General features: G+C 35.7%; 1 protein-coding gene across 2 annotated transcripts in view; it reads left to right on the top strand.

Annotated features, from left to right (window-relative positions):
- The first annotated feature begins 188 nt into the window (after positions 1 to 188).
- Positions 189 to 18,450, top strand: part of LOC145284721 (uncharacterized) — a 251,056-nt gene continuing 232,794 nt past the window's right edge. The window contains exon 1 of one of the 2 annotated variants that reach the window (XM_080133643.1): positions 189 to 329. In XM_080133643.1, the coding sequence (XP_079989769.1) occupies positions 213 to 329 (117 nt within the window). In that variant the 5' untranslated portion in view covers positions 189 to 212. The remainder of the gene's footprint in view (positions 330 to 18,450) is intronic. The other variant, XM_080133642.1, reaches the window with a different exon arrangement.

Here is an 18,450-nt window from a genome sequence, read left to right as displayed (position 1 = left end):
ACGCGAGAATGCATAGGCAAGTCTCGTTTGAACGTTATTTGAGTTTTTATTTATTTATGTATTTATTATTATTATTATTATTATTATTATTATTATTATTATTATTATTATTATTATTATTTAACAAATAGAAGATTCAATTTTGTTTTAAATTAAATTAATGCATTTTCTATGTAAAACTGATTTATATAAATATATATTCATATATATTTATGATTATGTTAATAACATATGGATCGAGACTACATATTGGCGTCAATGTAAACATGGCCGACCGTGAGCGGCGGTTGTCTATTGGAGAGGACGAAGATCTCGACCCACGAATTCAGGTAAGTGTTTAGACATTTTTCATTTTTAAAGATAATTATTTTATTTTAAGAATCCTAGTATAATAATGTATATCATAGTTGCCGTTGGCAATATTTGCATTATTTTCTGATGAATTGTTTACTCGACTACTTTTAAAAATCAAAACAAGTCTCACCTTTTCTATATATTTTTAAAAACTTTATTTACACAGATAAACTGCATTTCATGACATTAGACTTCTGATCATTGCTCTTTTCTAAATTTCGAATGTGAAAAATCACTATCTTATTAGCTGTTGGTATTTAACTGCTTTTCTAATCGAGTTAAAGTTCAGTAAATTTGTAGAACATAAAAATTTGGTTATTGCTTTAATTTGAATTTCTTCGGAGATCGGTGAAATAGATAGGCAGTACCTATAAAATTTAAGAAAAATTGACAAAATACTTTTCTATATTTTTAGGTCCTAATTACTACTTCAGACACAGATTCTCTTTCATTACATTCATTCATAACCTAAAATTATGAGCAATTATTAGAACTAGTTTTATAATTTTTATTAAAAAAACACAAAGCAAGGGAGGTAACTGAAAGCTTTTAAACGTACAAATCCATTAGTGTTACGGCTTCTTTCAAAAAAGTGTCGTTCTTGCTTTTGGTCGTCCAGCATATCGGTTAATGATTAATTTTTATTTTTTTTTAATTACCCCCCCCCTTTTCTTTCGTAAACACCATAATATAGGATCCTTTTCTGGGTGAAGGTTGTTTATATATATATATATATATATATATATATATATATATATAAAAAGCAAACGACAAAAAGAAATAGTTTCATCTATAGACATGTCAAATAAAACAATATTATTGTTATATATAGACAAGTTAGTAAACAGACTTGTCAAAAAAGAAGTTTGTTTTGCAAATAAATTCATAGCTAATCGTTAAATTACGGTTTCAAATTTCGAATGATAATCGAACGAAGTAGTTTTAATTTTTATATACCACCATTTGGATATTGATTTCGGTCTTCCAATTAAGTAGTCTTTTTTATTTTTTTTATTATTTAAATAAATTTATTTATAAAGTTTAAAGTATCACTAGCAGAAATCCGGTGTTGTCTGGATATATAGCTTACAGAAAACTAATTCAAAATATGGTGCTTCTACAGTTCACAACAATAATGTTAATTTAGAAACCCATTCGTAACACCGGAGGAGGGGGTACTTTGTTAACTATCGTGTATTTTCGGTACTTCTACAGTTTATCGCCGAAAATGGAGACGCCATTTTCTCTCTCTCTCTTTTTTCTCCAGGCACCTGTCGTTAAAATCAGAGGGAGAAATCAGTATTTTAAACTATGACCGAAGTACGAATAAATTTAAAAAAAAAAAAAAAATGATAAATTGTTTTATTAAAATTATATTTTCTCACGCAGACTTTTCAATAAATGTCTTTACAATTATATTTTGATAATTTTTATAATGATTTGGTTTTCTGAAATAAAACTAGAAAAATTCATTTTTTTTTTTTTTTTCATTTTTTTTTTTCTACAACCTGGCTTGCAGAATAAACACCATTCCAACCTGTTAAGAACGGCTTTCGAGTTTGGGGGGATATTCCGAAAGCCGTTCTTAACATGGGGAGGTTGGGAATGTTTATAATACGTCGTAAAAGTTTTCCTTTCATTTTTTTATTAGACTAAATGCACGACATTCGAAGCCACCGTATAGCTTTTAAAATTTGACCTTTCTAAGGTTTGACAGATTGGCTTTTTTAAGGCCAAATTTGGCCCTTTTTACGCTCTTTCATTACAGAAAAAATACGGCAGCCAAAAACAGGATTCCATAAAAAAAGCCTTAAAAAGGCCAATCTGTCAAACCTTAGAAAGGCCAAATTTTAAAAGCAATACGGCGGCCTCGAATATCGTACATTTATTCTAATAAAAGATAAAAGATGATGAAAAAAAAAAATCATAAAAATGAATTTTTTTATTTTTTCTAGTTTTATTTCAGCCTTTGGATCTAATGTTTTATATAAAATATATAATAGTTTTTATAATTTTTGTCTGTCAAATAATTTAGGCCGCTAAACTACACATTTACCAATATTTGATCGGTACTTGTTTTATTTAATCTAGACATTTAATGAAAATTTTGAAAAACAAAAAAAAACAAAAACTTTTTTTTTTTTTTATACATGGTAGTCACCACTTATCAAGGCCCGGAAGCCACTTGGGGATAAGGGTTATTGTGTGTACAGTAATCAATGGGATAATATCGTAGTAATCGAGATTTGATAAAGTGTCTTAAGGGGGCGGTTTATCAGGAATTTGTTTATGTTGGACTTGAAAACATCCAAATTGTAGTCGGATGGGAAACAGGCAAACGGAATAGTTCCACAGGCGTGCAGTTCTAAGAAAGAAGCTTTGTTCATGGCATCTACGTTTTCATTTAGGCACAGATAAAGAGTAGGGAAAAATATTGACAGTGGTTTCAGCTAGACAGGTGCTTTTCATGAAATATTGGCGAGGGAGGGGGCAGAGATTGGATCTCAGATGAGCACTTGCCATGGAAATAACGATAAAACAAAGACAGGCTTGGAACGTCTCTTCTGTGAGGGCAATCCTCCACTAAGCCATAAAATCTATTTTGTACTCTGTCAAGGCAGGATAGGCTGTTTTTAGCAGCTCCTGCCCAGATGTGGCCGCAGTACTCCATCCTTGGACATACTTGGCTTTTATATAGATAGAGAATTGCATCAGCAGTGAGATATCTTCTGGAGCGGTAGAAGGATCCTACCTTTTGTCCAGCGACCTTGGCAACAGACTTGATGTACGTGTTCCATTTCAGATCAGGAGTAAAGGTCAAGCCCAGAAACTTGTCAAAACATGGGGCTTCTCCTAGACGAGAGCCATCCATTTCAATTGATGCCAGATGGGGATCAGAGCATTGATGATGTAAAGTTAGGAGCTTGGCTTTAGATGCATTAAAAGTAACCAGCCACCTCTTCCCCCACTGTGCCATGCGCTCAAGATCAGAGGAGAGAGAATCAGAGAACTTTGTCATTTACGGCCTTTGATGTGTTGCCATAGATGGTCGTGTCATCAGCATAGATCTCAATGAGTGATTTAAGTATGTGGTTTGGGAGATCATTGATGTAGATCAGGAAGAGAGTTGGGCCCAGGATGGACCCGTGAGGGACACCAGCATTAATACTGTGGGCCTCTGATTTCTGCCCATCAACCACTACTCTTATGAGCCTATTGGAGAGAAATGATTTAATAATTGAGAAAATATTTCCAGTCATACCATAGCTGGAAATCTTGTGAAGTAGGCCTTTGAGGAAAATATACTTTTAATGAGATTGATCGTATTTTGCCATCTTGCCTATTTCATGGAGGATGAGGGGGCGCCAAGCAAGATAATTTGAATAACTGCGTCAAATTTGTCAAAATTTGACAAGATTATTGTGAAATATGGGCAGAAAAAATACCTGGATAAATATTTTATTTTTTTTATTTTGCTTTCACCAATTTTACAGAGTTTCTCTGCCCCTTTTAAATCCTTTTTTTCGTTTTGTCCTTTGTTAAATCCTTTTTCGTTTAAAGGCATCCCCTCCTCGTCAGCGAAATAATTAAGGGTGAGATATGATCGATCTCATTAAATTTGATTTTCCTCTGTAAAAAATACTTGATCAAATTAATGATTTTTTTTTTCTTTTTATGAGAACTTGATTCCATAACGTGTATGTACAATATAATTTTTTTTCAATATTTTCATTTTTTAAATGTCTTAAAGTAAACAAGTACCATTTGATACGTGTATATATTAATCAAATGATACTTGTATATATATTAAATTTACGTGTCAAAAAAATTGTCAACTTCTGTAAAGAGGTTAATAGGGGAAAATTGTGATAGTTCTTGGAAGTGATTGTTTTTCAAAATACTGCGTTTGCTACTCTCTGCCGAAACATTAAGAACTGTTAGAATAAAAATAAAGGGAAACTGATTTTTTTTATTTTTTTATTTTTTTTATTTTATTATTTATTTTATTATTTATTTTATTATATAAATAATAATTTTATAAAAATATATAAATTTATTTTATTATATAAATTTAATTTTATTTTTATTTATTTATTTATTTTTTATTTATTTTTATTTTTTATTTTTTTTTTTTGGAAGAAAGTCACAATAACAGGTTCATTTTTTTTTTTTTTTTTCCCCCTCAAATAATTCTTGGCAGGTAGCAGTCGTATGTTTGACAAAAATAAAGTAATACCAAAACATAATAGAATTTCTTCAACCAAAAAAGTTGTTTGCTTGCCTTGACATGCTCAAAAATCCTATAAAACTTGGTATGGCACTAATTTTCGATACTTGAATGCAAGTAAAAACTAGTAAAATGAAATTAATTCAGCGTAATTTTTTAATTGCAGAAGGATCAGTTTAAATTGCATATAAATATTATTTTATACTCCATAACACTGGCGAAATTTCATTTGAACATCACAAAAAAATGAAAAACAATGACAGTAAATAGAAAAGAAAAACAGACAAATTAAATATGAAAAAAAAAAAAGAAAAAAAAGTCAATACAAATATACATTATACTTTGTTTAAGTGTTGGTTCAATCATGTCAAGTACAATATAGCAGTAAAAGTCTTACCTTTGGCTTGTAATTTTATGAAAAAAGACCTATAGCTGTGTATATCCAGAAAAACATCACATTTAAGCAGACAACACATAAAACAATTAACTTCCGGGTTTCTGTTGGACAAAATGACAAATTTTCCTTGTTATAGCAATTCACATGAAAAATTAAAATGGCTTAAAATATCGCATACATGGAAAAAGCTTGATAAGTTAAGAAAAAATCTTTAAAAATTTTTTAAATCTGATTAAAATTAAGGAAGTTATAACTATTTTTGTGCCTTGCACATTTGGATATTTTCCCCTCTTTAAGACCATATGCGTTTTGTCACATTTTTTACACTCCTTTTTCAGTAAAAATGTTATCTTTGTTAAAACACAAAACTAAGCAATGAAATTTGCCATATAAGTGTATTTTTGTGCAAGGAATCTGAATATGCTATTGAAAATCTCCAGAAATGAATGGTTTCCAAATAATCTGCAGTAAATGCACATAAATATGCTGCGATTGCTTAAAAATGCCATCTATTTATTAAAAGAAAAGAAGTTAGAACTCAAAGTTTAGTTGTAATGCATTTTATGTGCCAAAAACTGAAATCGAAATGTAGGATTGGTTAAAATGAATATATTGCAACATTTCTTTGGTATTATTGTAGATTAATACTTTGCATTACCCCACCCCCATCTGACCACGTCTTCAAAATATGCAATTTTACCTTTGTAGACAATTGTGTGAACACCTTGAAAAACTTAAATGAAAGATAAACAAGTATTATTTTAGAATTTAATGTAAAATGATTTCCCACTTTGAGCCATTCCAGCGTTTCAGGGCAGTTGACCCATTATTTTCCTATGGGAGATAAATCCTGGACCTTTTTTTAATTTCTAAAAGGCGATTGTGTGTGTAGTTTTTAGAGGGTCTTTGTGCAATTATGAGAGGGTGGGTACATTGTCACTCTGATTTTGGGTTAATGGAAATTATGTGTGAACATTCTGAAAACTTGATAGACACAAAACAAAAACAGTTTTAGAATTTAGAGTTGGGGTTGGTTTCATATAAATTTAATGTAATTTAATTCACCATTTGGAGACCATTCTAGCGTTTTAGGACAGTTTTTTTTAGGGGAGATAAATCATGTGCACTTTTCTTTTGAAGAAAGATTTTGTTTTTTTATGCTTATATGTAGCTTACAAAGGAATTGTGTTTGGTGGGGAATTGCCACTTCGACTTAGCGTTATTGTTTGGGCTAAAGAAGGATTTAGGAGGTGGCTTGCCACTCCTACTTAGGGGTATGATTAAGGGAGATTTTTTTTCTTTTTGTTAACAGGGCGTTTGACACCCATTGTGAAATTTTACAAGAATTACGACAAAGACAAAATTAAATGTTATTTAAAAGAAATGTCATCACTCTAACAAAAAGACGTTTGGAAAAGTATCAAGTATTTTTTGCCCACCTATTTAAAAATATAAAAAACAAACTTTTTGCTAAAGTTGTTAAATTGTTCACAAATTTTGAATTAATTTTTTTCTACCGTTTTTGGTCCCATAAATTCACCCTTGTCCGTTCGTCTGTCCGCACTTTTCAATAACTACGCGTTGGAATTTTTTGAAATTTTGCACAAACATTAAACATGATATGAGTAAGTAACAGAAACGGATTTTCTGGGAAAACTGTGGTTGCCTTTCGGGTTAAAATGGCTAAAATGGACACTTTTGTGCTTATTAAAAAAAAATTGATGCCTTGGATTTTTATAAAACTATCTGATCAGTTGTAACAAACTGATTTCTATATAATTTTGTTTGTTTATACTTCGCGATAACTCTTTTAGGCTAATAAAAAAAACACTCCATTTTTAAGACTATTTTACCATATTTGTCCAAAATTTTCTGTGTTTGTCTATTTAGCAGTTTTGCATGATGCTGAACTCCAATTTAAATATGTTAAGGCCTTGGGAACTTTTGGGGCTAAATGGTGGGGGGCAAATAATGGACTTAGTCATTTCTTTTTTTGCATGGTGCAGAACTCAAATTTACATATGTTAAGGCCTAAAACTGCACTGTTGTTCATTTTCGCTAGGATTTGACGTCCCCAGGAGACTTTTGGGACTAAATAGGGGGGGGGCAAATGCTTGAACTTGGTCATTTTTGTTATGTCTTGTTCACTGTGCACTCACAGGGAACCATGCATGTTTCACTTGTTATTTCTTAACTTCACTGATGTTTAGAAAAGTATCCCTCCTACAAATATTTAAATATCAATTTTGCATTGTTTTTTTTTTTTTTTTTTTTTTTTTTTTTTTTGCATGTAGTTCATAAAATGATAGTGTATGCTTATACGATTTCCAGAAATATTTTTACCTTCCTAGTCACCATTAACTTTTACTAAAAGTAATTCTTCAACAGGTAAGGTTTGGTCATTACCTCCTGGGTTCTTCCAATAATTGTTACTGCTACTCTTTTCTCCTACCAAGTGTTCAATGTACTTCTCTCTATCCTGTTTAGTAATGTATCAGAAGTGCCTCATAGGCTTATCAGTCGGGTTCCTACAGCCACACAACATGCATCTCATTCACCTTAACTGTTGTAGGAACCGTTTTCCTTTTTTTTTTTTTACTAAATTTATCAAATTCTTTCCTTCTTCACAAGAAGATTCTGAGGTGGCAATATGGTTGTCACCTAACAAAATGATCAGGTTCTCGAGTCATTGATGATATGGGATCATAATATTGAAGATTTCTGGATTGTTGCACTTCTCAGCTTCATGTCTTCACTATTTTGTCTTCCAAAGTGGTATGCTTATTGAGAATATACTCCAATTCATCCGGCATTGTTGCTATGCCACCCCATGACGCGCATGGTTGTGTAGCTAAGCTGAGATTGGGACTCTGCCATTTTCTTCTGAATCCGCAATGTCCTTAATTTTATTTGTTCACCTATCCATTCAGATTCTTTCTTTTTGAGTATCCTGTTGATTGTTCTGAGTTCACCAGCCCAAAGTCATTATGTATCCCTTGTGCCATGAAAGACTTGTTGCAATACTTTGCCACAGCGGGTTGATGTCCAAATGTATCCAACAATTGTTTTGCAGAGTAGATTGTAGACAACATTAATCGCATTCACCTCTTTCTCTGACAGTTCGTGTAGCCTTGTGGTCGCACAATCTGGATGATTTACATGAAACTCATATTCTGCTCCATGTATGTTCATTCCATTGGCTGCCTCTTCATACATTCAATTCAGCATAATCTCTCTCTCTCATCTGTTACTGCTTCCACTGTTACATGTCGGTATGGCACGAAAAAATTCTTTTAATTTGTCCATTTGATGTTCCGTTAGATCATGGTACAGTTTTGGAAATGTAACAAAGATCTTTTTTGGTTGATTTTTCCAAACAGTTCAGGAATTTTGAGTAAAAACAGCAGGGAAAAGTTCAATTTTTTCTTGATCTCTTACATTATGGACAATATTTATTACAGTAATCCTGAGGATAGGCCAATTCATTCCTTCATTCTTAGTCTGTTCGCTTATTAGCTGAATTGCTTACAATTATCAATGAATTAATTTAGGAATACCACACCATCTTTACATCGAATAAACTCAAATCAAGCATTATTGAAAAGAGCATAAAAAATAAAGAAAATATATCTGTAGTTTTTTTAAAATCGGCCCATTAAACTTGGAGTTATGACTATTCAAAGAATAAAAAAATGCATGATTCATTGGACACTCTGTCTTAAGTCAGTCCTATTCAAATGCATATAAGCTTGTGACTGAAAATGGTAAGAAATTTGTACAAGTTACAGACTAACTCATCTTTAAAAAGCTATATCTTCAGATCTTTTTAAGATATTATGAAATTTTGAACATTATTACAATGTAATGAATTCAGATGGTTGTATTTACAACCATCTCACTTGGTAACTTATAAACTAATTAGCATACTAATTAGCATATTTTAGTTTCATTTTAATGTCTTTAAGTAGAAATATAAAAACAGCTAAGAAAAATAGTAAGGCCTTATCATAGGAAGTATTATTCTGATGGATATTATCATTTGTCATTATCACATTAAAAATCCAAGATGGTGACCAGGAAATCCAAAATGGCCACTACAACATGATTCAAAGAAATTACTAACGCAATATAACTTGTAGCATCTCAAATGAAAGAAAATTTTGTACAGATTACAATTGTTTTCAAGTACATTAAACTAATTAGCATAATTAAGTTTCATTTAAACACCTTTAAGTTGCTGTGATAATTATCAGGTTAGTTTTGACTATTTTATATAATTTTTTATTTTTAAGTCTTCGTCAAGACTTCAAAGATTTCTAGAGACATCGTGGCCATTTTTTCTTCTTCTCATGTAACTCTCCACACTTTTTTTTTTTATCAGAATAAACATTTACAACATCAAAAATTTATCGAGGTAACATTTATTTGTTATATATTATTTTGACCACTTTTTCACACCTCTGTGGATTGTAAAACGCCCAATAAATGTTATCGTAGGCAAGATAAGTTATTCTTTTACTTAACTGGAGAAGTGGTTTGTGTTTTAACTCATTTAAAAACGTTTTTTACTTAAGTAAAAAAAAAAAAATAGTTTTGTGAAGTCGTTTTAATTAAAATTAAACAAAAACAAAGTTTTAACAAAAAAACAATTACAGTGCTATTTTTATAATGCTATAAAGTTAACCCCAAGTTTTACAATATTTTTTTTTTATTACATTTTTAGGTGAAAGTACAAAAGTTACAAAATACCCTCCCCATGTTAAGAATAGGTTTCTAAATAATGTTAGTACACATAAATTTTTACTAAATTGTTAGGTGAAAGTGTAGAATAGTTACAAAACCCCTTATCCTCATGGGTTTCTAAATAAAACATTTCAGAAATTTGGAGGACTGTTTTAGAGTTGCAGACCTCCACTTCACTTGCTTCATTTAAAAATTTGCCAAAATTCAGGAAATCAACCAATTTTAATAAAATTAAAGTATTTATTAATTAACAGTAACAGAATCTGCACTTTGGTGCCTGTTTTTACGTGAGTCACGCTCAGCAACGCGCAGTGAAAAACGGAAAATGCTGGATTATAATGAGCGAGCCAAGGAAAAAAATAACCGCCATACTATATAACAAGTGAAGTATAAAAGAAAAAAAAAAAAACAGAACGAAACAGAAACCGATCATAAGAATTACAAACATTGTACTGCTTTGATTATCTTTTAGGCAATTGTTTTTCTTTTGTGGGGAGGTAATAAGTTTTTTTTGGAAACTATTGCTGTCCATGGCAGTATGTATTTTAAAAAAATTTTTTTTTTTTTTTATTAACGGAAGAAGGGTTTCTGATTTACAGTTTGGGACTGTGACAAGAAAACCCTCCTTTTCATCAGGGTCGTATCCCTCCGAAAACCCAGAGCAGTTTTACGACTCTCCTGACATTGTTTTCGTCTATAGAAAACTGACTCCAACTTTCACTGTGTGACCTGAGCCTAAATAGTCTTCCCTCGGGAAGTTTTTCCAATCGGTGAAATTGTGATCCAATCCGATATCGCACTCTAGCCGGAGGTTTTTGTGTGTTGCCATTTCGAACACTCACAAATATATAATTTGTATAATTGTAGGTAGCAGATAGGACCTCTCAAAAAAGGTGCCACTGCGCAATGACGTCCATTGTCTGCAGTGGTCATTAGTGCACCTCCAATCGTTTGTTTCATTTCTTCATTATGCACTTTCGCCGACCTGTTTTGCATCTCCTCTGTTGCTAGCAGCGCAAGGACATTTTCTGTAGATTTACAAATTATTTCTAGCCCGGATTGATTCATTTTCCTTGTGCTTTTTTATTGAAAAAAACACGATGGAACTCTGCCTTTCTTTTCTATTCCTGTTAAACTTTTCCTTTTTTTTTTCTTCCAGTTTTTAACGTCTGCTAGTTGGCGTCTCTCTTTTGGCTTGCTCGTTATAATCCAGCATTTTCTATTTTTTGTCGTGCGTTGCCAAATGCGACTCATGGAAAAATGGGCACTAAGGCACAGAAGTACCATTAAAAATATTTACTTTATTGCTGTAAGCCATTTTGTAAACAAAAGTTTTATGAATTTACATGATGACATTGCACATCACTCGTGACATACATCACTCAAAAAACAATCAAATATCGGTGCTCGCTATCATTTCTATCGATGCGCACATAAAAAGTTCTTAACACATTTCTTTCAAATTTTATAACAATAGAAATAAATATATTAGCTATTACATACCATTTGAACAAAGTTTTTATCTTGATTTATTTTTGTTCTAGAAAGCCTCAGCTTCAAGATGTTCTAACTTTTGACTGGAAAGGTGCATGTGTTTTGTTCAAATTCCATGGTAAAGGCCATTTCTTTTCATTTATTAAAAATATGAAACGTCATCGACTAGTAGAATTTCCATGTCGAGTATTTATATGAACAGACGTAAAACGTGTGTGTTCAAAAAATCTTCTACTGCATACAGATACACCATGGTGGTGTGTTTCATTGTTAAGAGGTAGAATTAAATTGCAATTTCTTAGAAATATACAAATCGCAACATAAATATTTTATCCTTCAGCTAACATTCACATATGTGGAGACTTCAATGTTCACAATGTGGAATGGTTAACCCACTCAAACAAGACTGATGGTGAGGGGAGGTTCTGTCATGATTTCTCCTTTGCTTATGACTTCACTCAGATTGTTCACGAACCCACCCGTGTACCCGACACTGACGGGCCAGTATGCGAGTCTCCTAGACCTTTTTCTCACAACTTGCCCTGAACTAGGAGACAGAACGGAAACTGAACAGTTTCCGTTCTGTCTCCTCTAGGATCTTCCAACCACTCTGTTGTATCAATTAAGATGAAATGTAATAAGTCCTCAGACGTATCTCTCCATCGTACAGTATATCTATACACTAAGGCTGACTGGGATAGCTTCCGTAGATTTATATCAGATCTACCTCTGCATTCCATGTTTAAAAAGGATGTGGTCTATAGTATCAGACCTGATGGAATGGTGAATTGCAGGTATAAATTGTTTCATACCCTTGAAAAAGTTCCAACAAAAACCTTACAGCCAGCCATGGTTCTCTTCAGAATGTGTTGCTGCCATTGCGCACAGAAATTACTTTTTCTACTGCTTCCAACATAATAGTTGTATGAAGACTAAAGCTGCTTTCATGACTGCCAGCAACTATTGTAAGAAAGTAATAAAGAACGCAAGAGAGTTGTATGCTCAGTCTGTCAAGTCCAAAGTAGCTGAGCAGTGGCTTGGTTCCCACCAGTTTTGGCAAATAGTAAACAGAATCCTGAACAGAAGTGTGCTCTATCCCAACTATCATCAATGAACTTGAGGTAATCTCGTCAGCATCAGACAAAGCCAAACTATTTGCCAAGAACTTTGCAGCTAATTCTACCCTTTGCGACCAAGGTCGCCAACCCCCAATATTTCCTCTGTATCAGAAAACACGCTATATGACATACAAATATCTGTACATAATGTTGCCAAGCAAAAACCTTGATTCTAGTAAAGCAACCGGCCCTGATGGTATTCCAATCATAGTACTCAAAAGACTTCAACCAGAACTAGCGCCCATACTTACAAAACTGTTTAAATGTTGTCTTAAGGAGAATTGCTACCCATCATCCTGGAAAATCTCATCAGTATGCCCTGTATTTAAGAATTTAGGTGATCGCTCGTCTCCCTCTCAGTACAGGCCAATAAGTCTCCTGTGCGTCATGAGTAAGTTGCTGGAATCTGTGTTAAAGAAGTAATCAACAATCTCAGCAAAAATAACCTTCTTAGTGACACACAATATGGTTTCCGTTCTGCTAGATCTACAGCAGATGTGCTTACAGTTATATCTCATAGGATTAACAAATCTCTTGAAGGAGGCAACCTTCCTTGGGCAATTGCTCTTGACATATAAAAGGCCTTTGATAGGGTATGGCATAAAGGTTTACTTCACAAGATCTCCAGCTATAACATAGCTGGAAATGTCTTCTCAATTATTAAATCATTTCTCTCTGATAGGTTCCTAAGAGTAGTAGTTGGACAAAAATCAGAAGCAAGCTCACAGTATTAATGCTGGGGTCCATCCTGAGCTCAACTCTTTTTCTGATTTACATTAATAATCTTCCAAATCACATCCTGACATCATTCGTAGACATTTATGCTGATGACACTACCATCTATGGTAGCACATCTAAGACAGTAAACGGCCAAGTTCTCTCTGATTCTCTTTCTTCTGATCTTGAGCACGTGGTACAATGGGGAAAGGAGTGACTGGTTATTTTTAACGCATCTAAAACCAAGCTTCTATCTTTACATCATCAACGTTCTGATCCCCATCTGGCATCAATTGAAATGAATGGCTCTCTTCTTGGGGAGGCCTCATATTTTGACAAGCTTCTGGGCTTGACCTTTACTCCTGATCTGAAATGGAACTGTTGCCAAGGCTGCTGGAAAAATGGAATCCAGTAGATATCTCACTGCTGATGCAATTCTCTATCTATATAAGAACCAGGTACGTCCAAGGATGGAATACTGTTGGCACATCTGGGCAAGAGCTGCTAGAAAGGACTTGTCCTGCCTTGATAGAGTTCAAAATAGACTTCGTAGCCTCGTAGGAAATGTCCTTTTCTCTTTCCTGCAACCTCTATCCCACAGAAGAGATTTTGCGAGTTTGTCTCTTCTTTATTGTTATTTTCATGGCCAGTGCTTCAATCTGTGGTACCCCCTCGCCAAACTTTCACAAGAAACACTCATCTAGCTGAAAACACTATCAATAATTCCCCCCCCCCACCTAAATGTAGATTCCATGAATAATGCTTCTTTCTTAGAAGTGGAACTGTCTTCTGTTTTCCTGCTTTCCAGCTGACTACAATCTGATTGTCTTCAAGTCCAACGTAAACAAGTTCTTGATGAGCTGTTCCACTTAAGTTAACAAATTTACCGAATTTCCATTACTAACGATTACTATATTGTCCAATTGACTACTGTACATTCTTAACCTTTATCCTCGAGTGGTCTCTGGGTCTTGATAAGTGGTGATTCCTATTTAAAAAAAAAAAAATATATTAAAATACCGTTTTAAAGAAAATTTTATTTGAATTCAGTCATAAGTTTTATATTGATCGACGTAGGAGAAATCTATTAATTAATGATTTAAAAACTAGGACTGTTGTATTCATTCTATTCATAAGGGAGGTCTCAGAACTATTTTTATGCACCCTAGGACCCATTTCAGGGGCATGGGGACTGATTTAGGATAAATTTTACCAATTGTTGACTTTCCTTGTACCATGAAAACTTCTCTTTTACTGCTGAAATCTTGTACTGACCCCTGTGTTTTCACTTCAGTTATGATATGGCCAATGGGAATATCTCCAGACTAAGTTCATCATCTTCATGGCTTGTTCGAGGAGAATGGCAGTTCATTTTGGCCTATTAACCGATTTCCTGCCTTCAAACCTCTGAACAGATGAAAAATGGGTACTCTTGCATAATTTGACCCGGATTTTCGTGAATTCCCGTCAACCATGGATCAGGCGAGACCGGTGATCAGCGGTGTCAGTCAAGCATTGTTTAAATGTTGAAATACTAACTCTACTTTTTATTCTATTTATTTAATTCTTTTTTTTTTTTTTTTTTTTTTTTTTTTTTCTGTTATGTTTTTAGTAGTTTAAGGTGATATTAAAGGGGGGGACTTTTTATTTTCTGATTAGTGACTTATTTATTTTTATTTTTTTTAATTGAATTTCTGGGAGTTTGATTAGCCAATGAAGAAGCGCTATGTAAATGGAAGCTCTGGTGTTACGACCAGGATTCGGTTCTGGGGTTCGGGAAGGAGTGAGTCACTCGCTCAACAACAACACGTTTCTGCCCTCTTCTTTTCCAATCGACCACACCTGGCCTTTCACCACCAATGTCACACCGCACAATCTGAACGTCAGCAACATAAAATATTTTCAAGAGAAGATGTTCACAACTCTTCTTTTTCTGTCTTGCAGGGAATTTTCCCCAGCTTTTATATCCTATCAAAAAAAAAAAAAAAAAAAAAGCGACAAGAAAAAAAAAAGCTTCTCCCATCATGCCCTGCCTTCCCAAGATGCCCTTCGGGTATATCAATGAGGTAGGCATCCTTTCATTCTTCAGCTGCAGATATGTCCGGTACGTCGTATATTACTTATTTTTTTATTTATTTATTTTTTTTTTTGTTTCTAACCATAACCTAGCCTTAAACGGTACTTTTTTTTCTCCCCTTTCGCATATACCCCGCATGCCTCCCTGATCTTCGAGATCAATAAGACACTTCATAATCCTTCATCCAAGCAGGCCTCCTTCTCTCACATTGAGGCCTCTGGGAGCAACTTCTTGGTGGTTGACGTTTTCAGGTTCACTAGACATTCTCAACCAGTTGTAAAGAACTGCAATGTGGGTTAAGTCGAATTGGGGTGCATCGTTAGCTTCTCGGTGGATCTTGACTTCCTTCTCTTCACTGCCATCACTGCACACTGGCAGGGTCACACGACGCAGGTCTAGAATATGCCGGGAAATGCCATTCACCATCACGTTGTTCTTCGACTGCGTTCCCGTTACGACCCCCCCCCTCCCCCAGCGAGTGGTACATTTTGCATTGGGGGGCTTCTTCCACACCTCCCCCACTTTAATGGTAGCTTCTTCACCCTCAATTCCTACCGTTTTGCTGCATGGATGCCACCACTTATATGCGAACATGGCTCTGAGGCGCAGTTGTCTCATCTTGTCTGGTTTTTGGTGAGACATTGTACCAAAACACCGCCTCCATGAGTGAAATATTGCTTTTTTTCTGCAGCAGCCTTGATGGTGCGATGATTCCTCTACACTATCCCATTGCCACTTGGCCGATACGCTGCTCTAAAAAATTGCCTTACTCCTCACTTATCACACACCTCTTTTAAAGGCTTCTGATCGGAAAGTGGAGCCATTGTCTATTAACAGTTCCTCAACCGGCCCTCTCTCCAAAAATATTTCGGCGATTGGATAGTGTCCCACCAGTCTCCCGCAGACCGAGAAGAGTTCTTGTTTTGTCAGGTCGGTTCCAACTTTGGGTATCGCATTCCCTCGTCTAAAGACAAGGCTTCCTTTGCCATCTCGGCATAGTTTCAACCCTAACGCCGCTCCTCCATCCAGGGACTCTGCCAGTTTGGAGTCAACCTATACTTCGCGACATGGCCTCTCACTTTCTCTGCTGTCACCTCTGCTTCCTCCATGAGAATGTCGTCAATGTATGAACTAGTGGCCTTGTTCACTGTACAGTCTTTACTCAGCACCGTCTTCAGCACAGCAGTCATAATTTTGGGGGCTAAGCTCAGCCCAAAGCCTAACCTTGTCAGGCAATACATCTTCCTCTTGTACCGGACCAATTGATGTTGCCAGAGTTTTTCATCTACATGGATCAGAAGATAAGCCAACTTCAGGTCGACAATCTTAGTGGCCCGCTCCATCCTCCTCCATTTCCTTATAACCTCTTTGCATAGGTTTTTTATCTTACTTTTATTAGTTTTAAGAGATCAAGGGGCTCCTACCTGGGGCTAACACTTGATTCTATTATAGTTTAAATTTATATCCGAGAGCTCTTTTAAGAATAGACACTGTTCCCTTTATGGCTGCTATCTGTATTTCCTTACAGCTTGGTTTTCCAGGGATTGCTTCTAAGTATTTCTTAAGGTTCCTTTTTATTAGGCCAGTTGTTCCTGTCACAACTAGTATAATGTTTATTTCTTTCAGAGACCACGTTGTCTTTAGATCATATTTTAGGTCCTGATATTTTATCTTTTCCCGTTCTGCTCTATTAAGGCCAAAGTCGTTTGGAACTGTGACGTCGATAATGAGTGCAGTACTTTCGGGCTTGTTCCATATTACTATATCTGGCTTGATGGCCTTGTCTTTTCTGTATCTGCCCGCCTGTATGTCTTTGTTGTAGAACACTGTCACTTTTCCATTTGATGTTATCGGTGGCGGTTCATGTTCCCAGATGTTCGACAACCTATCTAGTTGCCTGAAATCCAGTACCGATCTAACTTTGTACTTGGTGGCAGTTGTTCAAACTGCCAGTAATGGTAGCACTCCTTTTTCTTCCCCTGACCACAGTTTCAGAATTCCCTCTTCTATCCACCTCTCCACTTCTTCCTTGAATCCTTTTCTTATTTCTCCTCGCAATGTTTTCTCGTAGCAGAACTTACTTTGCTACGTAGTTACAAAGGCCCGGAGATCCATTTCCATTCCACCGTCCACCTTTCGCCATTGAACCTCGCCAGGAAATCCTCGTCCTCGATGCAGCAAGCCTCTGGTTTTTGCATTCTGATGTTTCCATCATCTTCTAATCCTGCCATTCCTACTGTACCGAGGCGTCCGAAAGTTACTTGGCCTCCTCAACGTAGCACCCCCAGTCGGTTGATCACACTTACACCTAAAACCACATCAACATCACTGACCAGACGATCCAACACCAGGACTCGCAGTTCAATGGGCACACCTTGCATCAGTACTTCCGCTGTTGTCTCTCCTGGGCATTTCACCTCCCTGCCATCCATGGTCTTAATACTCCTGGCTCTGCTCTATGACCTAGCGCCATTCTTCGCTACCAACGTCGTGGTACAGCCTGTGTCAACAAGGGCCATAGCTCTCTTCCCGTTGACTACTACCGGTAACTGAGGCAACGTTTCATTGTGCGCCATTTCCACATAGAAGGGGGAACCACTGGCGCAATGGCTCCCCTTCACTCGTTTCCCTGCTCTCGCGAAGCGACGCAATAGCGGCTAATGTGCCTCACTCGTCTACATCGGTAGCAGGTGATCCTCGGTCTCGGCTCTTTGCAGTCCTTGAGCAGGTGAGGACCCTGACACCGGAAGCACTTGATGGCAGGTCTCCCCTCCTGTCGCCTCGCCGCCTATCTCATCATTCGAGTGGGACCTTGTGCACGTATTTCCACTCACAGCTGCAGCCACGATTGGGCCCTTGACATTCTTGACTAGGACTCTGCTGATAACTTGTGAGGGCTTCCCCCTCTAAGTAAAGCAGCAGCAGGGTGACCACGTCTTCGATTTTTGCAACCTTGCCACCATCTTTAATTTTTCCAGCCATTTAATTAGGTCACCCTCCCCAGTGAAGAGTCTCAACATCTGAGTGTTTAGTCTCCAGTCAGCCATGTTAATCTGCTTGACAGGCTGAAATAACTTCTAGTGTTACGATCAGGATTCGGTTCTGGGGTTCGGGAAGGAGCGAGTCACTCACTTGACATCAGCACGTTTCTGCCCTCTTTTCCAATTGACCACACCTGGCCTCTCGCCACCAATGTCACACCGCACAATCTGAACGTCAGCAACACAAAATACTTTTTAAGAGATGTTCACGACTCTGCTTTTTCTGTCTTGCAGGGAATTTTTCCTCCTATCAAAATTTTTCCTCCTATCAAAAAAAATCA

Source organism: Euprymna scolopes, chromosome 9 (genome assembly GCF_053919585.1).
Source record: "Euprymna scolopes isolate OS-2025 chromosome 9, ASM5391958v1, whole genome shotgun sequence".
Taxonomy (NCBI): Eukaryota; Metazoa; Mollusca; class Cephalopoda; order Sepiida; family Sepiolidae; genus Euprymna; species Euprymna scolopes.
The sequence above is the reverse complement of the archived record's forward strand: the minus strand, read 5'-3'. Positions and strand labels throughout refer to the sequence as shown.